The sequence below is a fragment of the Brachionichthys hirsutus genome, chromosome 2, assembly GCF_040956055.1.
Source record: "Brachionichthys hirsutus isolate HB-005 chromosome 2, CSIRO-AGI_Bhir_v1, whole genome shotgun sequence".
In the NCBI taxonomy this organism is placed as follows: Eukaryota; Metazoa; Chordata; class Actinopteri; order Lophiiformes; family Brachionichthyidae; genus Brachionichthys; species Brachionichthys hirsutus.
In genome coordinates, this window is record NC_090898.1 from 15,736,147 (window position 1) to 15,757,227 (window position 21,081).

Genomic DNA, 21,081 nt, shown 5'->3' on the forward strand with positions numbered 1-21,081 from the left:
ACACCTCGGATGTGTCGCCAGCACAACGCAGGGTGCTGGCGACACATCCGAGGTGTACCCTCGGTAAAGTTTCAGCTTTTCAACTTCGAGAATAATTACACAGACAACCACTCCACGCACGCACGCACACCTACGGGATAATTTGGAGTGATTAAATCACCTACATTGCATGTTTTTGGAGGTGGGAGGAATCCGGAGAACCCGGGAAAAAAATCCATGCAGACACAGGAAGAACATTCAAACTCCAGAAAGAAGGGAATCAAACCCGGAACCTTCTTGCCGTGAGGTGACAGTGCTACCCGCTACGCCACCGTTTGGCCAGCCTCAGACTGTTTTGAGATAATTTTGTCAGTTATCACGTTTGTTACTGTATCGGTCCAATATTGGTGCCCTGCGTGTGGTCGGGGCTGTTCTGGGATGTTTACCCAGGTGTCATCCACATACATGAACCAATGGACGGATGTCGTCCCTGTAAAGGAGGTCAGGGCCTTGCTTTCCACCTCGTCCATATACAAATTGGCTACTATCGGAGATGCAGGTGAACAGTAACACAACTGTGTTTCTGCCTGTGGTAGTTTTCTCTGTACTGGAACCAGCAGCGTGCAAAATGTGGTTGGATATGTTCTGTTCGCTATCCGGACTCTCTACCAGTCACTTAGAACTGGAGGAGCCTCTCGGACGAGAGGTGAAACTTCGTCAACCAAACTTGAACAAGTCCGGTCGATTCTTCTTTTTTTGCTCTTTGTGCTTTACCGCAACCTGGATGACTGAGAAGCTACACAGATTAGCTACAGTTGCTATTGCATAAGCATAACGCTAGCTGCTATTACTAAGATAGTCATAACTACAACATTCATTTGGGGAAACCATATGGTAAAAAGGTGAACGTGTACTTTAAGTATTTTAAAGTTAGTTAGTATGATTCAAATAAACCAAAAAGGCTTTTGCCCAGGGGTTACTTAGCTTGCCTAAAGGCTCGTGTTCGGCTAGCCGATGTAGCTACCGTGCTGCATTAGGCTAATAGTTTGTTTGGGATCTCCGCTATTTGCATGTTAGTTGCATAATTATAGCTGCCAACAAATTAGATATCGTTAAACAAGTTATTTTGGCTCGGCACGATCTTTGCGACGGCCTAATTATTGATCGGTCTTGCTAATTGTAAATGCTAGGTGGTGACAAACTGTTACGGTGCAACAACAACAAAAAGCACAGAGTGGGACATTATTCCGCCGCCATGTTTGTTTTAACTTTTAAATAGCGGCGCTAGCAGCGTTTTAGACCCATTATTGATAACCCAGTGCTTAGTTTCCAACGGGCTCGTAATCCCGGGGTTCGGGTTGGATAACCTGATTTTTGCGGTCCCATTGTGAGGCAACCCCCCCCCCCCATCATCGACGGGCCATTGTGTCATCCCCGCATCGTGGGTACGTCACAAGGGCCGGTGCGAAGCTGAGAATGCGCCCCAGGACGAAGCTGAGAGTCGGGAGGATCGTCTACGAGGGAGCAGACGAGGTTAGTCGACTAACCCGCACGATAAGCGTTAACTATATTAACTATATTAACGCTTCTGACGGTGCTTTATTCCGATAACGAATAATGCCGGATTATGACCACAGGTTGACGCTGTTCGGGTTTTATTGTTCTCTTTTAATGCGGAGCTTGTTCGGGGCTGACCACACAAAGACCGGCTCGGGAGAAACAGGCACACCGGACCGAGAGACCGGGGAGGGGGGGGACGGACATGTTTGACTTCCCGATAATTGACTTGAAGGTGTTTATTTACGCCGGTGTTTGTAGCGACGTGCCCGTGCGCGCTTTGTCGGCTTTTAACGTTCGTCGCCTCTCATTCTGTTAGACCTTTTATTTTCCCTTTAATGTCACTTAGGGCTTCTTTATAGCGCTCAACACGCAGACCGCTTGCCTTCCTGTGAGGCGTGTTGTAGCCGTGAGCGCAAAGGTGACAAACGCAACCCGTGAGACGTAAACATTTATTCTGTATTGCGCGTCTGCGGCGACATTTATGATGTAAAGTAGTTTCCTTGACAGTGAAAGTTGAGAACTGGGAACTTTCGCGGCAAAAGAAAGACAACGCGAGATTTCATTTGAGGTTTTTTTTCTTTTTTCTTTCTTTCTGTACATTGAGGAGAAAAGGGGGAGGAGACAACAGCGTGGCCGAAGTGTCCCGGATGTTGGATCTGAGCGTGTCCTCCAACAAGCAAAAAAAAAAAACACACACGTTTTGACGATTTAATGGAGGAATCTTTTCCCTTTTCCCTTCAGACAAGCAATAGGGGATTAGAACCCACGCACAGAAGTCATTAATGGGGCAGGGGGTAATGTCTGGCATTAAAAAGCATCCGTTTGGAAAGTTTATACATCAAAACTAACAGATAGAAGCCGGAAGTGTTTGAAAAATGTGCTTATGTTTTAAAATATACATAATTGTTTTTTAAATTGGTTGTACCTCTGTAATAAATAGGTGAAGGTTTTATAATACATGATATGAGGATTTGTGGGTGAAGTCATGATGAAAGCCACATATTTAAAAATGTCTTTCCGTGAACGCCATATAAGATTTTATATATTTTATTTCATATTTTTAATATTTTTAACACCGAATACAAAGTCTTCAAAAAAATCCATTTGCCGCATCAGGCAGGAATCTAAAACTTGACCCCGACTGTATTCACCTCCCCTGATGTTAAACAAATCATGTTTCGTGATTGATCTTTTTTTAATATTTTTTTTTAGAGCGCCGCAAGATGACGAGCCGCACGGTCGTGATTCCGAACTCCAACCCAGAAAAGCACAACCGCTTCAGTTTGCTGGCCTGGGTCAACAACCTGCTGAAGACCAAATTCAAAGAGCTGCAGCAGATGGGTTCAGGTGAGCCGTTCAGCCACGTGTCCGATTTAGCCAGCGAGAAACAAATAGGAGTGATGCTGCGCTTCCCAAACCGTCTTCGTACCCGTTCGACCTCGCAGGTGCGTGCTACTGTCAGATCATGGATTGCACCGTTCCCGGCTCCGTGGACATGACGAAGGTGAAGTTTGATGCGCAGGACGAGGACGACTGTAAGCACAACTTCGGGCTCCTTCACGAAGCCTTCAGCAAGAACGACATCCCGCAGGTTAGCGTTGACGGTTGGTTTTTAGCAGGGACCGATACCGATCATTGGTAGCCAATAACCGATATTTGGAGGCGATATTCCTTTGCAGTAAAAGTGAAAATATTGCCTTAAAAATGTAGAAAAATACGAACTCAAATGAAAAAGGAAACAAAAATAACTTGGTAGTTAAATAAGCATTAATGCTCTAAAGTTTTCTCTCAGACAGACGATGCTTTGCTGTCAGTGTCTGCAGCGCCTCATGTGGCCCGCACGCACGCACGCACACACACACACGCACACGCACACACGCACACACACACACACACCGAGCCGCGCCCGTGTACTGAAGCTGAGGTGTTCATTTCTTTAGACCATCCCAGTTGACCGACTCATAAAAGGGGACTTCAAGAGCAACTTCGAGATCCTGAAGTGGCTCCGAGCGTTCCACAAGGCCAACGCGAAAAACGTCGAGTACGACGCCGTGACGGCCCGGGGCAGCCTCGAGATCAGCCCCATCACCGTGGCGCCTCCCACTTCCTGTAAGTGCGGCGTGACGTTTTGCATCACCGTGATAATAAACTCACGTTCATACCAAATGGCCCCGCCCCCTTCCTGTTCCCTTAGGGAGACCCGAACTGGATGAGAACGGCACCGGCGCCTTGAACGCTTTCCTTTATTCCGAAAAGTGGAACGATGTTTTCGATTGGGCCGAGCGCAGCGGCCTCGGCGAGCGCTACTCTTACTGCCGCTCTTGTAACGTGAACCTGCTCACGTTTCACCGGGGCCTCGGGGATCTCCAGCGGCACGCGCAAACCAAAAAACACAGGGGGGCGCCGTCTTCTACGCACGCCGGTCGGCCGAACCGCGCCTCTGAGCCGCCGCCCTGCAGCGACGCCGCCGTCCGTTTCATCTGCAAACTCCGTCACGCCGGCGCGGCCGGCGGGGAGGGGCCATCCAGGCATTTTGCACTTTGCCAGCTGGGGGCCGAGCACCCCAAAGACATCACATCGGCGTGCCGGCGCACCCCGTACTGCGTGTACGTTTACGGACGGGTAGCGCTGGGCGAGGGCGACGCCGTCTCCGTCGTCCTCGTCGGCTTCTTTGACGCCGTCGCCTCCAGGCGTCGCGTCCGATTCCTGGACGCTCTCCAGTCGGCGGACGCCTCGGGCGATCAAACCGCCGCCTCAGTGGTGGCGACCCTGACGACGTTCGAGTTGCCCGTGAAGAATCTCGCCGCTGTTTATTGCGACGCAAACGTCGCCGCCTCGGAGGAGATCTGCTCGCATCTCAGGAAGCTCAACCCAAACGCCGTCGCCTTCGGCGGGCTGTTCGGGGTCGCCGACGCCGCCTGCCGCGCCGGGATGAAGACGCTCTCCAATCAGGTTCAGGAGCTGATGGCGGACATCCACGCCCACCACGCCCTCTGCCCCAGGAGCAGCCACCTCGACGGCCTTTTCGCCGGCGCCGCCGGCGAAAACGCTCCGTTCCACCTCGACGCCGGCTGCCTGGCGTTCTGCCTGTTTGTCACGAAACTCCTGGAAGTGTGGCCGGATCTCATTTCCTACTTCCAGTCTTGCGACGAAGACGAAGAGCGAGCGAAGTCGATCTGCTCCCAGCTGCAGGATCCCAAAGTCAAGGCGACCTTCGTGTTCCTGGAGCGGGCGCTGCGGCCGCTGCGCGGCTTCCAGAGACTCGTGCAAACGCCAGAAGGCGCCGACATCACGCTCATCCTGGAGCAGGCGAGCGACCTGCTCCGCTCCTACGCCCGCAGCTTCCTCCGCCCCCATGCCGCCGTCCGCTTCCTCAAAGAGCACGACGCCCAAATCCTCAAGAACGAGAGCTTCCACTTTTTCTGCCCCGAGCTCAACGTGGGCGGGGACGCCGCGGCGGACTTCCTCGAGCGGCCGGAGAACACGGCGGCGCTGGCGCTGCTCCGGGAGGAGGCGCTGCGCTTCTACGTCGCTCTCACGGGTTGCCTCGCAGAAGAACTGCCTCTGAGCGAGGACGCGCTAAAGGGCGTCGCCCAGCTGATGAGCCCCCGGATCGGCCCGAAGGCGGTCGGCGAGCTCGGCGCCAAACTGGGAATCTGCCGTTCTCCCGAGAAGGTCGGCCAGCTTGCGAGGGAGTTTCAGGAGTATCAGCTGGCCGAGGGCGGAGGCGAGAAGGAGGAGCCGGCAGTGGCGTCGCTAGAGCAGCGCTGGGCCCGGGCGCTGAGGGGCACCAAGCGCACCTCCGTCCTCAGGAGGCTCCTTTTGACCCTCCTGTCGTTCCCCCGTCCTCCACTGGACGCCCAGCGAGTTTTGAGCAAGGTATTTTAAACGCTGCCTCTGAACCCCCCCCCCCCCCCCCCGAGTTTTGTCACGTGCACTCATCATTGTGCACTTCTTTGTCCCAGTCTTTGGGAAATGAGGACGCCTTCCCCTTCCCGGAGAGCCGGGCCGTCACGGACGGCGAGGACGACGGCGGGCCCCAGCTTCACAATAAACGTAAGCAGGATGCAAACGTCGTTTCTTAAATTCACGTTCTGCACAAGCAACCGATGAGATAAACGCGTCTCTCCGACAGTGAAGCCGTGCGCCGTCCACCTGTCCAAGATAAACGGTCGGTTGAACACTTTGAACCTTTTTATTCGCATTATCTACAAAGTCGCAGGTTATTTTGTAGCGCTTGTAAAGTAACTTTCCATTTCTCTCTCCTGAAGAACCGATAGCTGAACATTACGCCTCGTGGAGAGAGGTAAAGATCTTCTGCTCCGTTTCCACATCTAAACGCGGCAGTTTTGATGTATTAATAGTCGAATCACAAAAAAAAGGGATCCTCGAAACCAACCGAACAGGAAGCTGTCAAAAGTGAATTCTGATAAATGACTATTCCAGACATCGCCCCCCCCCGGAGGCGTCGGCGGTGCAACGAGGTGTAGCGCGCGCGCCGCTACGTGCTAGCTGCGCGTTTCCGTCTGCACCGTGTTTTAAGTGTGTCGTCTCTCAGGAGAACAGCCGAGGAGGTTTCGGCTGGGAAAGCAGCCTCCGCCAGAAGCCGCAGGCCCGCGGCGTGTTTCAGGCCGGCGCCGGCGCCAGCGGCGGGTCCAAGCCCGACTGTCCGGATCCGGACAGGAAGAGTCTGGAGTCCCACGATGAGGCGGTAGGTGAACCATCAGAAGCATTCAAATATTCTTTTTTTTTTACTTTTTACTTTTTAAACTTAAAAACTAAACAAATTAAGCACGGATAGAACTCAGAACACTGCAGGGATTAGCATTTGGACATTCAGCGTTCGCTCCCATCACATAACGGCGAGTCAAATAAGACAAAAGAGAGATAACGTCCTTTATTCTGAGTCCCGCGTTAAAGTTTAGATCCTTTCGTCTGAAGAAGACGTTTTATTTGTGCCTGTTTTTTTTTTTATTCTCGTCTTCTCCTACTGAATGATTCTCTCTGTCGCACCTGAGATTAAAACTCAAATCCAGGTGGACGGCGGCGAATCTAGAGAGACAGAGATAAACAAAGTTGTTCAACCCTCAGGTGGAGGAGACGTCTCCTTCCAGTAAACCCCCGGCGAGAGGACGGAGGAAGAGTTCCTACCGGGTAAGACACACGTCAAAGCTGCGAGCTGGTGTCTCTGAGACGTCGAGGACGGCCGCCATCTTCCTTTTTTCTGCAGGATGGGAAAGGCTTCCTGGCGGGGCAGCTGGTGTGGGGGAAGGTGAAGGGCTTCTCCTGGTGGCCCGGAATGGTGATGCCTTGGAAGAACAAATCCTCCCCGCCCGGAATGCGGCGGGTGGAGTGGTTCGGAGACGGGATGTTCTCGGAGGTTAGCGGCCCGCCGTCTGCAAGGAGCGCGCCGCGCCGGGCGCCGGGCGCCGAACCGCGTTTGAGCCGCTCTCCTTTCTGCGCGTTGCAGATCTACACGGAAGGGCTGGTGTCGTTCGGCGCCTTCGCCAAGTGCTTCTGCAAGAACTCCTTCGACGGCTTGCCCGTCTACAAGGAAGCCATCTTCCAGATCATTGAGGTAAAAGACGGAAACGCCTTTCCAGGATCGGACTCTTTTGTTTTCCCACGCCCACCTGCGTAAACGTCCTAATTCTTTATAGGCTGGTTTTTCATTCGCAATCGTCCCGCCCTTCAGCCGCTTATCCAAAATACGGGTCGCCGGTTACACCCCGGACGAGTCGCCAGCTGCGTAGAAATAAAAGCCTGGTCCAGATTGAGCTTTAAGATTTTACATCCGGGAATATTGTCTTTTCTTGTGCCTGATTGATCTTTCAGCAGTTTACTGATAAGTTAAGGGGAGGGTGTTGCCCGTCTGAGTTGGGTGCCAGATATTTGTTCTCACGCTGGGGGGGGGGGGGGGGCTTTCAGTGATAATCAGCAGCAGCTGATCAGAGACCAGTGACGAGCGTTTGTCGTCTGCAGTTAGCAGGTGAACGATGTTCCAAGTCTTTCGCCGAGGCGGAAGGGATCAAAGAGAAAGAGCTGAAGCTGATGCTGGACTGGGCCTTTGAGGGATTCCTCCCGACGGGGCCTGAAGGGTTCGCCCCTCCTGGTAGGAGACGGTTTGTGGATCCGAGCTGCATTGGGGCCGTCTCAAAAGATAAACGTCTTGTTGTTGTTGTTGTTGTTGTTTACATTAGACGCCGCCGCCTCTCACGGTTCGTCCGACTCGTCCCTGTCTGACTACCAGCCGCCAGCAAAAAGGAAATATGTGATTAAGAGCAAGGCGAGCGCGTCCGCCGTCGCCTGCAACAGAGGTAACCGCCGTTTAGTCGCCCGCCACCCACGCAGGCTTCGAGCCGTCGTCACCGTCGTTTTATTCCACTTTGCAGAATCAATCAGAGGAAAGTTGAATGAGAAAGGCAAAACGATCGAAGGTGCGTTTTTTTGCGTCAGACTTTTCTACTCGATTTGAAACGACCGCTTCGTTTTTTACGGAATTAACCTTTTTTTGCTGTTCCAGATTTTTGCTTGGCTTGCGGCTCGTCGGAGGTCGGCGTGCAGCACCCGTTGTTTAAAGGCGGTCTTTGTCTAAAATGCAAGGTGACCTCATCTCTCGTGTCCCTCCGCCGCCGCCCGGTCGTCTGAAACGCCACCGCCGCTAACGCCGTGTCACCGTGCGCAGGAGAACTTCACCGAGACGCTGTATCGCTACGACGAAGACGGCTACCAGTCCTACTGCACCGTGTGCTGCGGCGGCTTAGAGGTGATCCTCTGTGGCAACGCCAGCTGCTGCAGGTGAACGCAACCCGGGAGCTCGAAGCTGCTAGCAGGAGGCGAGACGTCTATTTATCATCCCGCCCCCCCGCCCTCCCCCAGGTGTTTCTGTAAGGACTGTCTGGACATCCTGATCGGTCCAGGAACCTTCGACACGCTGAAGGACGTCGACCCGTGGAGCTGCTTGATGTGTGAACCGGCGCAGTGTGACGGGAACCTCAACCTGAGGCCGGACTGGAGCGTCAAGGTTCAGGACTTCTTCGTCAACAACAGCGCCCAGGAGTTCGTACGTAGCGCACGATTGTTCACGTCTGACGATGCGAGGAGCAGATTTTAAAAAAGCCGAGCGGCGTCCGTGCCGCCGTTTATCGCAGGAGCCTCACAGGGTGTATCCCTCCATCCCCGCCGACCGGCGCCGGCCAATCAGAGTGCTCTCGCTTTTTGACGGCATTGCAACAGGTCGGCTCACGCGTGTCACGCTCTCGCCTGCTACGCAACAATCCGGGTCATTTACCTGTAAGTGTACCCCCCCCCCCCCCCAGGGTACCTGGTGCTCAGGGACATGGGCTTCAAGGTGGAGCGCTACATCGCCTCGGAGATCTGCGACGATTCCATCACCGTGGGGATGGTCAAGCACCAGGGGAAGATCGAGTACGTGAACGATGTCCGGACCATCACCAGGAAGCACGTGAGTACGGGCCGGGGCGGCGGAGGGAGGAGCCCGAGCCGTAAACGGCGCCGGAGATAGCCGCTTAACGTGCAGCCGTTGCGTTCCAGCTGTCGGAATGGGGCCCGTTCGACCTGCTGATCGGGGGCAGTCCGTGCAACGACCTGTCCATGGTCAACCCGCTCCGGAAGGGATTATTCGGTACGAGTCCCCTGAGCTGACACGGCGCCGGCGTCCCCCCCCCCCGACGTCTCACTGGTTCTGTCCCCCGTTCGTCCTGCAGAGGGAACCGGGCGGCTCTTCTTCGAGTTCTACCGCATCCTGGCCATGCTGAAGCCGAAGGAGGGCGACGAGCGGCCGTTCTTCTGGCTGTTTGAGAACGTCGTCTTCATGAGCGCCCACGACAAGTCCGACATCGGCCGGTTCCTCGAGGTGACCGGGGATATTTGGCTCCCATTTTGCAGCGCGATCTTTGTATTTGTTTCCTTTTTCACCCCCGAAGGGGAGGCGAGGGTATTGCAATTGGGTCCGTTTGTCTGTCTGTCTGTCCGCGTGCATAACTCAAAAACTAGGAACCCAATCGACTTGAATTTTATACGCAAGCAAGGTTCTGTCCGTGGGTCGGTCCTCCCCGAGAATGGCGTTGATCCGGATCTGGATCCAGATTCTAGAATTATTTAAAGGATTCTTTAACATTGTGAGATAGGGCACTTTTTGACATTTTTCTTAATCTCTTCAAAACATATGGTGGTATGGATCTGAAAAAAAATCACACATAAGTACTCCTTAAATAAAGGTCTATGACCATGACTAATTTCGGCTGGATCCGGATCCCAATCCGGATCTGAGAGCTAATTTGTGTTCTAAAATCTGCATTTTTCAGGAGTCCATCCTGACCTCCATTTTGGAGCTAGAGACTTCACATTTGGTGTGCAGACTCATAGTTCATTCTAGTTTCATATGTGTTCCAGTTGTAGTTGTATCTTTCCCCGTTCCGGAGCAGCAAGCTAGCGCAGGTTTGGCCCCTCTGATCCGGAAGCGCCGTGTTTACTGTCTCACAAGAGGCGAGCGTCTGCAATCTCTGATCGTCTTTTCTTTTTCAGTGTAATCCAATCCTCATCGATGCGATCAAAGTCAGCCCGGCTCACCGAGCGCGCTACTTTTGGGGGAACCTCCCGGGCATGAACAGGTACGTAGGAATCCGTGCCGGTTCTTCCACCAGGAGGCGAAATCTCTGCTCCTGACGCGGCGCCGCGGCTCCTCCGTGTTTCTCTTTAGACCTCTGGCTACGTCTCTGGACGACAAAGTGACCCTCCAGGATTGTCTGGAAGTCGGACGCAGTGCCAAGGTAGAGTTCCCGGGACAAAAAAACCCAAAAAAAAGACCCCCATCGGCCCTCGAAGCGTTTCAGCGACTTGTGACACTGAACCCGTCGTCTCTCCTTCCAGTTCGACAAAGTCCGCACCATCACGACAAAATCCAACTCCATCCGGCAGGGCAAGATGGGCCCGCTGCCCGTCGACATGAACGGCAAGGAGGACTACCTGTGGTGCACCGAGATGGAGCAGTAAGGAATCCCGGCGCCGCCCGCTCTCCCGTCTGTGCGCTCGCAGTCAACGGACGTTTCCTCTTCCAGGATCTTCGGCTTCCCCAAACATTACACGGACGTGAACAACATGGGCCGGATGCAGCGGCAGAGAGTTCTGGGCCGCTCCTGGAGCGTGCCCGTCATCCGACACCTCTTCGCCCCCCTGAAGGATTATTTCCAATGCGAGAAGCAGCTGTGAACGGAATCCTCCGTCTCTCCTCTGTCTCTCCTCCGCCTCTCCTCAGTCTCTCCTCCCTCTCTCCTCCCTCTCTCCTCCCTCTCTCCTCCGTCTCTCCTCCCTCTGTCCGCCCTCTCTCCTCCCTCTCTCCTCTGCCTCTCCTCCGTCTCTCCTCCCCCTCTCCTCCGTCTCTCCTCCGTCTCTCCTCTGCCTCTCCTCCGTCTCTCCTCCCTCTCTCCTCCGTCTCTCCTCCCTCTCTCCTCCGTCTCTCCTCCCTCTCTCCTCCGCCTCTCCTCCGTCTCTCCTCTACCTCTCCTCCCCCTCTCCTCCCCCTCTCCTCTGCCTCTCCTCCGTCTCTCCTCCCTCTCTCCTCCGTCTCTCCTCCCCCTCTCCTCCCCCTCTCCTCTGCCTCTCCTCCGTCTCTCCTCCCTCTCTCCTCCGTCTCTCCTCCGTCTCTCCTCCCCCTCTCCTCTGTCTCTCCTCCGTCTCTCCTCCGTCTCTCCTCCGTCTCTCCTCCCTCTCTCCTCCGTCTCTCCTCCCCCTCTCCTCCCCCTCTCCTCTGCCTCTCCTCCGTCTCTCCTCCCTCTCTCCTCCGTCTCTCCTCCGTCTCTCCTCCCCCTCTCCTCCCTCTCTCCTCCGCCTCTCCTCCGTCTCTCCTCTACCTCTCCTCCCCCTCTCCTCCCCCTCTCCTCTGCCTCTCCTCCGTCTCTCCTCCCTCTCTCCTCCGTCTCTCCTCCCCCTCTCCTCCCCCTCTCCTCTGCCTCTCCTCCGTCTCTCCTCCCTCTCTCCTCCGTCTCTCCTCCGTCTCTCCTCCCCCTCTCCTCTGTCTCTCCTCCGTCTCTCCTCCGTCTCTCCTCCGCCTTGTAGTTCAGACTGTTTTTTCTTCTTCTTTTAGATTTAGCGTGACTTGTAGAAAGGAATCCTGCCGGTCTTCGGCCGCCGCCGCCGGACGGCGCCACGTTTCAGGGCTTTTCCTCCTTTCGATAGACGACAGTGATCCAATATTAACGTTGCTCAGAATATGGGCCTGAATCACGGAGCGAGCTGCGGCGGATCGTCGCTGGGTTTTCCTGCATCCGGAAGCTGGTCTAACTTTTTAGGAGTCACCATCCTGCTCAGCTGGAGACATCTGGAGAACCTCATTAGCTCCGGTGCCGACCAATCAGCTTAGAGGAAAACAGCTTCCTGGTCTTCCTGCAGGTTCTTATCGTCGTTCTTGTGATTTAATTATCTGGACGTCCAGTTTTCCTCGATCACTCGGTGAATCCGAACCGTTGACCTCGCTCCGCGGTGCAGGCCCAAGGTCGCTACCTCAACACTGGATTAAAAAAAAGAAATTTTGTATTTAATTTATAAGAATGAACACGTTTCTACAGCCTCCGTACTTTATAAGGTTTTTAATCGTTTGCTGCGAATCTATTCTTGAACCAGACAGTTTTTAAATGTGCTTTTTTTAAAATCAAAATTCATTCTCACTGTAATTTTATTCACTGTATTTGCACGATTTATAGAAAACTATTTATAGCAAACCAAAAACATTCTGTGTCCACTCATTGTGGAAAAACTGCCGTCTTTTGTAGTTGCTGTCGGGCGGCGCTGCAGACGGAGGATCAGGACGGTCGTTTTTCACGTTTCCCCACTTTAATAACAAAAAGATTGAGTGTCATAAAAAACAAAACAAAAAAACTTTATTTGTAATGACGGAAGTTGGGCAAGCAGAGGCTCGCTGCTTTGTTTTAACGCGAAGGTGCCTTTTTAAAATAAAAACACTGTGCGGATGGATTTAAAACATGTGCTGTACGTACAGATGGGGGGGGGGGGGGGGGGGGTTGTAGAAAATCTTGCCTTAATTAATAATGACAGCCAAAAAAATAAGACACTGGGGAAAATGGAAACAGACTTTTCACCAGTTTAACCGGACAAAACATCTGAACCATTCAAGTAGTCAAGAACTTAATCTAGAGATGAATCGGTAAAAGAATCGGTGCTTCTTTTTATGGAAACGTTAAGCTTTTTCTAATTCTCTTCAAACAGCATTTAAGGTGTTCCCAGCTTAGTATTTGAATACACAACTGTGTTTTTAAAGTTTGATCCAACCCTGTTGGAGTCGAGCTGACGGTGCTGCTTTGTGTTTGGACCGCTGGTTCTGTGTGACGGGTCCGCACTGGACCGTCTGATCCCTGCTGGTTCTGTGTGACGGGTCAGCAGCGGACCGTCTGATCCCTGCTGGTTCTGTGTGACGGGTCCGCAGTGGACCGTCTGATCCCTGCTGGTTCTGTGTGACGGGTCCGCAGCGGACCGTCTGATCCCTGCTGGTTCTGTGTGACGGGTCCGCAGTGGACCGTCTGATCCCTGCTGGTTCTGTGTGATGGGTCCGCAGTGGACCGTCTGATCCCTGACGGTGCTGATGTTCTGTTTTTACCTGTGACCTTAATCTGCGCCACCTCAAAGTGAACTTTTCTTCTAGCCTGTAGCTCCCATGTGTGTTGATTTTTTCAACTGTGTGTGTTTTAATGAAATAATAATAATAAAAAAAAAGTAGCGTGATTTATAGCTCGAAGAAAACAAACTGAACAAAGTGTACTCGTGACTTTTTCTCAGGCATTTAAACTCATCTGAGCCAAAATGTTTACTTTTTTTACTTCGGCATCTCAAATAAAACCCTCAAATTCAATAATAATTGTCTTTATTTCCTTCTATTTTACAACATCAGTAAGCGGCGCCGTCCGACCTCACTGAGGCGAGTCCAGCCCGCCTCGCAGAATCTCTTATTCTCTTTCTACGCGTAGAACTAAAACACTAAATGAGTTTTCAATAGTTCGGGAGCTTTAATGACACGTTTATGCTGCGCTCTTGTTCTCCTTTAACGCGGATTCAGCGCGTTTTTCAACCTTTTCGAAGGCGTCGTCTATAAATGAGAACCTAAATGTACAAACAACAAATGTTTTGAACATTTCTTCATTTAGGAAACGTTTTCTAAAGCCCATTTGCGCCCGTCAGAAGCTCGGGATCACTTGGACTTGGACGGTACGTCCCAGGGTTTTGACATCCTTTCCATCCGAGACGCGGTGGGACTCCGGTTGGACGCTTTTACGTCCGGCTTCGTCAACCCGGGCACCTCCTTCCCCTCCTGGACCAGCCGCATCACCTCCGTGAAGGAGAGACGTCTCCCCTCCGTCTCTGCAGAGGACTCTGCTCTCTGGTCGATGCTGACAGGACAGTCGGGATCGAAACCGGTCCTCTGGTGCAGCTCTTCATCGCCCACCTGCATCACACCAGGAGGAGGAGGAGGAGGAGGAGGAGGAGGAGGAGGAGGGCTCCAGTGTTTGTAGCTTCTCCGGTCTATCGGCTCCACAAACCTGATAAAACATTGAATGATAAAGAGGGACGCCATTTTAAAGGCAAGTTAAGAAACAGGCCGGGTTCCAAGTGTTCAAACGTATCAATAATTATGAGAATAGAAGGCGTTGCAGACTCTCCTTGACGGTGTGACGTCACGCACCTGTCATAAAAGAACAGTTTCATGTCCAGCACTTTGTTTTCGTGCGCGTTTCCGCCGCTTCCGTTTAAAGTCTTCAGTCCTTCCTGAAACCGCCGGTCGGCCTCGAAGTTATAAGAGTCGAACCGGGAGAACACGGCCTCCATTCGGACTCAGACTTATGTCCAAACGCGAACCGGAACATCTCCGAGCGAAGCGGAGGAGCTACTAGCTACTAGCTACTAGCTACTAGCTACTAGCCACTAGCTCCGCTGTGCCAACCAACGAGCGCCATAAAGACGGAACAAAACTGAGGAAAAGGGGCAGCGCTGAGGTTTCAGCGCCCCCCTCGGGGGAGATCAGGAACTGCAGCGTAACTGCGGCGTTCCTGTCTGTGCGACTGGAGGCAGAGGTGGGATGGAACTAAATAACCGTTTCTCTATTTGAAAGCAGGTTTTCCCCGTTTTTTGGTATTGCTTTTGTTTAATCTCTTTCATTGTGCGATTAATTAAATTAAGATAATCATTGCTAGATTTACTAAGGGACAGACTAGCCGCTGTTTCATTCAACACAAAGAGACTGGTAAGTCCACGCAGCGGCGCATTTCTACAACTCTAGAGTGTATTTTGATTTAAATTATTTCTATATGAAATAACAGTCTTTTGTCTTTTGTATATTATATTGATGTTAATGGGGGTCACACTAATTCTTTTAATTTTATGTCATGTACTTTTTTTGTATGTTTCGTGGTGAAAATTATTTGGATAAAAAGAAAAACAAATCTACTCAAATGACCTAAAAGAGCAGCTAATCTATCTGGAACATTTTTGGGGCCCTACATGATAATCTTGTGCCGGGTTAAACCTATTTTTAATATAACATCCTGTTCATGATATTCTTGTACCTCATCAAGTTTGATTTACGTAATAAAAATGCACCTTCTCAGGTGTATGAATCTAGGCCGTCCTCTGGGATGGGACCCCCCGGCCTCTGGGATGGGACCCCCCCGTCCTCTGGCATGGGACCCACACGTCGTTTATGTTTGAAGCATGAACACATTTGCTGAGTGGAAACGTGACACCATGTGATTGCGTGACTCGTTTTAGCTGATCTGTCCTTGACCACGGCCGGTCAGCTGCTGCCGACAGGAGACAGATCTGAAGCGGATCTGCCACCTCCCGCTGCGAGGCAATAATTCCAGGTGTAATCCAGACGCTTCGCTTCAAACTGTGCTGCAGCAGCGTTTCAGTAGCGCACAATCAGAGAGAGAGAGAGAGAGAGGGAGGGAGAGGGAGAGAGAGAGGGTGTACGCCACTCACAGACAAGGACATGTGATCTTATTAACTTCTTAGCACTTTCTTTTTGAGCGTGTGACAAGACAGCCTGGAGAGAACAACTTAAACTAGGAGAGCACAGACCTCCGCCAAGAAACTCTTTTTTTTTTTTTAAGCCTCCATTATAAGTACAGTACAAAAAAAAATCCAGACGGATATCCGGATCGCTCTCAAAATTTAATGGGATCTAAATTAGACCAAGACCCATCTTCAGATTTTTTTTTCATCAAGGTCAAATCTGCAGTTTTTCCATAATTCTGCTGACAAACAAACAAACAGCATCAAAAATATAACCTCCTACTAGAACACCAGATTTTTTCATGTGAATATACGTTAGCACTGGCAGTGTTTGTGAACTTTGAATGAGAAAACTGAATATAAAATATATATATATATATAAAAAAACAAAATCCTTGGCGGAGGTGTAATAAGATTTATTCAACAAAACAAAGTCATTCTCGACAAAATGCAAGACAGATGATATAAAATGAATTTTCAGTCCACAATACAAGTGCAGAATCTCTCCATCCATAGAGATGGGTTGCACAAATTGCACCAGTTACAACACCGAGTCACCACGAGTGTCCAAAACGACCCGAACACCGTCTACCAGTTCACCCAGTTCAATCTTGACATTTTAGATTCCGTCCCGGTGGCTCTGACCAGAGGTAACAGCATCGCCGGCGTTTCTCCTGCCGTTCACTCGCAGGTCTGGGATTCCGCCGCCGTCCCGGCTGGAGGCGAGCGTCTGCGCCTGGCGGCCTTGCTCTGGTTTGACGGTTGCCTCTGGCCGGAGCGAGACGAGCGGGCGAAGCAGAAGGTCAAGGTGCCGCCGGAGCTGCAGTCGTAGTTCCCGTCCTGTTCGGGAGAACCGGAGGAGAGGACAGACGTGAGACGGGAAGCGCGGTGAAATGCCAGGAACGGGATTCTGTTTTAGTTCCACAGCTTTAAACGCGAGACAGACACGCTTCCCGCGCCGCCGCTCACCTCGGCTGTCACGGTGCTCCGGCGGTGTCGGACGCCGTGGGTCACGCCGCTCCCCTTCTCCTCTCTCTGCTTCATGAACCTCTGGTTGACGATCCTGGTCACGCTGTCGCTCCTCTGCAGCGGAGCGGCGGGGGGCCTCGCCGCCGGAACCCTTTCCAGGTGCTTCAGGCCTCCCTTCGTTTTGTGGCCGGCGCCCGGTTTCTCCGCGCGGCCGCTCACCCTGCGTAGGAACTCCGTCACCATGCCGTAACGGTTGGCGCTCGCAGGTTTGCTGGAAGCCGTGGAGCTGCTCGGAGAACCGAGGGTCGGCCCTGCGCCTCCTCTGTGGCCGCTTTGTCTGCTCCACGGGACGCCGCCGCCGTTGCTTTGGTGATTCAGGTTCCACATCGCCCGCTCTCTGGAGGCGGAGGCGGACGAGGAGGAGCTCAGATTGGTGGACGAGTGGGGAGAGGACGCGCCGGAACTGGAGTGTCTCCGGTACAGTTTCGGCGAAGAGGCGGCGGCTCTGGGCCTGTCGACTCTTCCTCCCGCCCCATCCAGCGACCGGGCCGAGCCCAGGGCCGAGCTCGGGACTCTGGGGGGGCTGCTTCTCGCGGCAGCCGCCTCATGCGTCCCATCAGTCTGCAGACCAACACTCACCGTCTGCGGCTTCGTTTGGGTCTGAGTACCCGAGCAGGCCACGCCCACCCAGTGCCCCGGTGACCTCCCCCTCGTCTCCGGTGGAGCGACCAGGACCTTCTGCCTCCAGCTGGCGCTCATTTCCTTCATGTCATCGCTGAGGTTGGCGGAGTCACTCACGTAGAGCTGAGAGAAGGCGGTCGGCGGCGTGCACCAAGGGGGGGCCGTGTTGACGGAACCCCCGTCTGCGGCCGGGCTTTGCTTCAGCTGAGCCAGCCGGACTCTGCGAGCAGACGGGGGGCTGTAGTAGATCCGGAAGGCCGACTTCTCCGGGGCAGTGTGGCTCCTGTCCAGGGACATCTGCTCAAAGTCCAGACCGGGGAAGCTAAGCGGCATGATGAGATGGTCCCAGGTCCTAACGGGGTCCTCCTGGTCCAGCCGGGCCGCCTCCTGGCTCAAGTAGCACCAGTTCCTCCTCGTGCAGCCGCGCGGCGGAAACGGGCCCCTGAATCGTTTCCCTTTGAGGCTGCAGATTTTCAGAAAAGCAAGAGACGCGCGAATTAAGACCTCAGAGAGACGAGAGTGAGATGAATATACGGAAAACACCGACCTGTCAGCGGCAGCGTGGAAGATGGCGCCGACGGTAGCCTGAGCAAAGAGAGGGGAAATAAAGATCAAAAAGAATAACAGGTTCAAGGCGCTTCAATCATTTCAGACCATCTCAACAGCGACTGGACGGACTGGCAGAATTTTGCACAGACCTTTTTGATCCCCAGAAATACTTTGAGTTTTCATCAGGTCAAACCTTCAAGCCATTGCGTTAGCGCTGTAGCTCGAGCGTTAGCGTGGCTATCGTAATGGAGAAGACGTCGCAATTACAGCTTGGATGTCGACATCAAAGTCAGAAACTCCGAAAGGATGATAACGGCGAGCTGCAGTGTCAGCAAAGACAGACACGGCGGCTGACTCGTAGCTTTGAGTCCCACAGAAGCGCTAGCGGGACTGCGAGAGCTCGCTTTTCGCTCTGAGGAGAGGAGGGATTACAGACTAGCTGGTGAAATAAAGAGGAAAAACATCAGCAGCGTGCACGTAGAATTTCAGAGCTGCGCTTTAAGGCTCCAACGCGTGCATCAGGCGTAGACCGTGCACGGCGGCCGCTCAGAGTGCTTTTCGTGCAGCCCCCCCCCCCCCCCCCCGTCGGGCTGAAGCCTCTCCAAGAGATTAGCCTAAATACTCTGGCGTGAGTCTCTCCACGATGCCTGATGAAGTCCAGCAGGACGGATCATCAACAGGACGACCCGCCTCCGACGCGGACGCCCAGCCTCACCTCGGCGGCCTCGCCCCGGGTGGCCTCGCCCCGGGTGGCCTCGGCCTCCCAGTCGTCCCGAAGCTCCGCGACAAGATCCTGCAACAATCCCTGGAGCGCAGATGCGGTTTTGTCTTTCCCCTGCATTTAAAAACAAAAACAAAACAAGAAACGCACGGCGTAGATTGACGACGGAGCTACCTCAACGACAGAAATCAAACGCTTCGGTTGGGTTTTCACCTCTTTTCCATCCAGCCCCGGAACTCGAACTTGACACCACTGATGAAGGAGCCACAAAATCTGCAATGAAAGTCGCATTTTCGGGTCCCTGCAGCGGCGCAGGAGGTCCCACTGACTCCATGCGGCCGCACCCTGAGCGTCAAAGCCCCAGTCGCAGCCGTCTCTGTGAACGGCGAGTTCGTCCAAGTCTTCTCCTGTCAGGAACACTTCCACCCGATCGATGAAACCCAACAGCATGGCCTGTAGCGGCGCCCAAGCCTCGCCCAAAGGTCCCGGTGAGAACGCCTGCGTCTTCCCGTTCGACTCCGCGTCTGTCCGGGAGGCTAAAGCATCGCGGGGCGGCGATGAGCGGCGGCCGTCCTTCGGCGGCGTCTCCAGCAGTCGAATGGCCGAAACCAAAATGCGGGAATGATCCCGGAGAGTTTGGAGAGTCTCGTAGTCTTTTGCCGTCAGTCCTTTGACACCCCCGTCACGCGTTTCGTGGCTTTCACCCTCAGGACTCTCTGAGGGTTCCTGCTCGCCACCGACCGGACCTTCTCGAGGGACACGGCCGGGAGCGTCCTCTGTCTGGGACAAAGATGTCTCAAGGTCACGTTGACCTTCTCCCGCCGCCTCGTCTTGTCCCGTCTCGCACGCCGAGCATCCCGTTTTCAAACCTCCCCGACTGTCTGACAGATTTTCCTCCGGCGTCTCTTGATTCTCTTCCTCTTCCTCTTCCTCTTCCTCGCCTCCTCTCCCTATTTTCTCCCTCAGGTCCCTCATTTCTTCTCGCAGCCCGCGGTTTTCTATCTCCAGTTCAACGATACGCCGGCTGAGGAGCGTGGCCTCCTCTTCCACCAGTCTGAGGTGAACCTTGACCTCCGCCTCCCGGGCATGGCTGGCGCTCTGTCTGCCCCCCGGTGGCTGGGTGACGTCCACGTCGCCGTAGACCGAGCGGTATTTCGCCAGCTCCTCGCGCATCGCTTCGCCGTCTGACGCCAGCTTGGTGAGCTTCTTGCAGATGAGAGCTAATTCTTCTTTAGCAAAGTGGAGTTGGCACCTGAGATCGGCGCCGTCGTCCTATTTGTGCGTACAAAGCGACAATGAATACCCTTCCGACGAAGGTGATGGATCACATAAAAAAGACGCGCCACATATCAAACCTCAATCGGTTGAGAGAGCCTCTTCTCAGACTTGAAGGATGTAGATCGACTGCTTTTCTTCTTCAGAGTGCTCTGATTTACGGAAACGTGGCAGAAATGATCGTTGGGGGTGGAAATATTCAGAAGTCAGCAGAAAAATGCCACATTTCCTTTCAAGGGTTTCGTAAGAAGATACGACATATGATACTATTATTTTATCTATATTTTTTAGATTCCTTACCGATGAAAACAAAACTTTAGCGACTGGATTCACATTGACATCATCATTAGTTTAGAAGTTACTCACTAAAAGCAACTCTTTTGCTGTGAGAATTTACCCCGATCTCAACCGGCTCATCCACCTCTCAGGAATAAGGCGTAAAAGCAACAAATCAACTTCCTGATCTGAAAGTTTCTGTGTCTTTACAAACCCTTATTTATGGTCCCATTATCATCAGGGATGCTTTGACTCTCGCCATCCGGCCCAACCGCCCATGCAGGCTGCGTCCTGCCCCCCTAGATGAGGTCGTCTAAGTGGATAAAAGGGCCTAGCAGATGTCTCCGATGATTGGGCCAGACTGAGCTCGTGCCAAAGCGCCGAATCCTGGATTAAGCTGAACACGTGGCGCCGAAGTGCACAATCGTAATTGCAGGAGTCATCGGGGCAGAAAGGGGGGGCCCGTGAAAATAAAACGAGTAGCAGGAGTGAGAAATTGAATGGCGGTCGGGGTGCGGCAGCCTCCGTTTGATGGACGCGTGGGCGGGGACGGTTGTAGGTCAGTGTGTCGGCACGCAAACGCCGGCCTCATTGAATTCCGTAATACGCGCTGATCCAGATTTAGCCTCGCTTAATAGCGAGAGAAAGGCTATTTCTGGCATCCGTTGTAGCCTCGCTCCCTTTTCTAGATGCATCAGCTGAGGATATCAGCCCGGTCTGGAGTTCAGGCTGCGGCATACCGGGCTGCTTCACCCGGCCCAGGCACCGGGCAGCTGCTACCGTGCCCCCCCCCCGGGGTCAAGTGTCACCTGACAGAGAGGAGGAGAGGGACAACTGGCTGCGATGGGGACAGCTGTGTTTTAGAGGAGGATTCCTATACCAGAGGGATGGAGGCGGCTTATGTTTCCGTGGCGATTTAGTCTAAGTTTGACTTAAGATCTTTCTAAGGCGTATATGCAAATGAAACTCCTGGTTCAATATTTGTAAGGATTCTCGCTCTCCTACTTCCTCGTTTAACTTAAACAAGCCGA

The 21,081-nt window shown here is 53.1% G+C and overlaps 1 protein-coding gene across 1 annotated transcript; it reads left to right on the plus strand.

Annotated features, from left to right (window-relative positions):
* Nucleotides 1-2,762: 2,762 nt before the first annotated feature.
* Nucleotides 2,763-10,770, plus strand: LOC137898876 (DNA (cytosine-5)-methyltransferase 3A-like). Its single transcript, XM_068742933.1, has 25 exons — nt 2,763-2,886; nt 2,985-3,130; nt 3,480-3,664; nt 3,738-5,418; nt 5,505-5,595; nt 5,675-5,710; nt 5,811-5,845; nt 6,098-6,250; nt 6,631-6,693; nt 6,770-6,919; nt 7,010-7,117; nt 7,522-7,651; nt 7,740-7,856; nt 7,932-7,976; nt 8,063-8,142; nt 8,225-8,337; nt 8,419-8,602; nt 8,691-8,775; nt 8,859-9,004; nt 9,094-9,184; nt 9,267-9,415; nt 10,087-10,172; nt 10,262-10,331; nt 10,432-10,550; nt 10,620-10,770. The coding sequence occupies exons 1-25, from the start codon at nt 2,763-2,765 to the stop codon at nt 10,768-10,770; spliced, it is 4,338 nt and encodes a 1,445-aa protein (XP_068599034.1).
* Nucleotides 10,771-21,081: the final 10,311 nt, after the last annotated feature.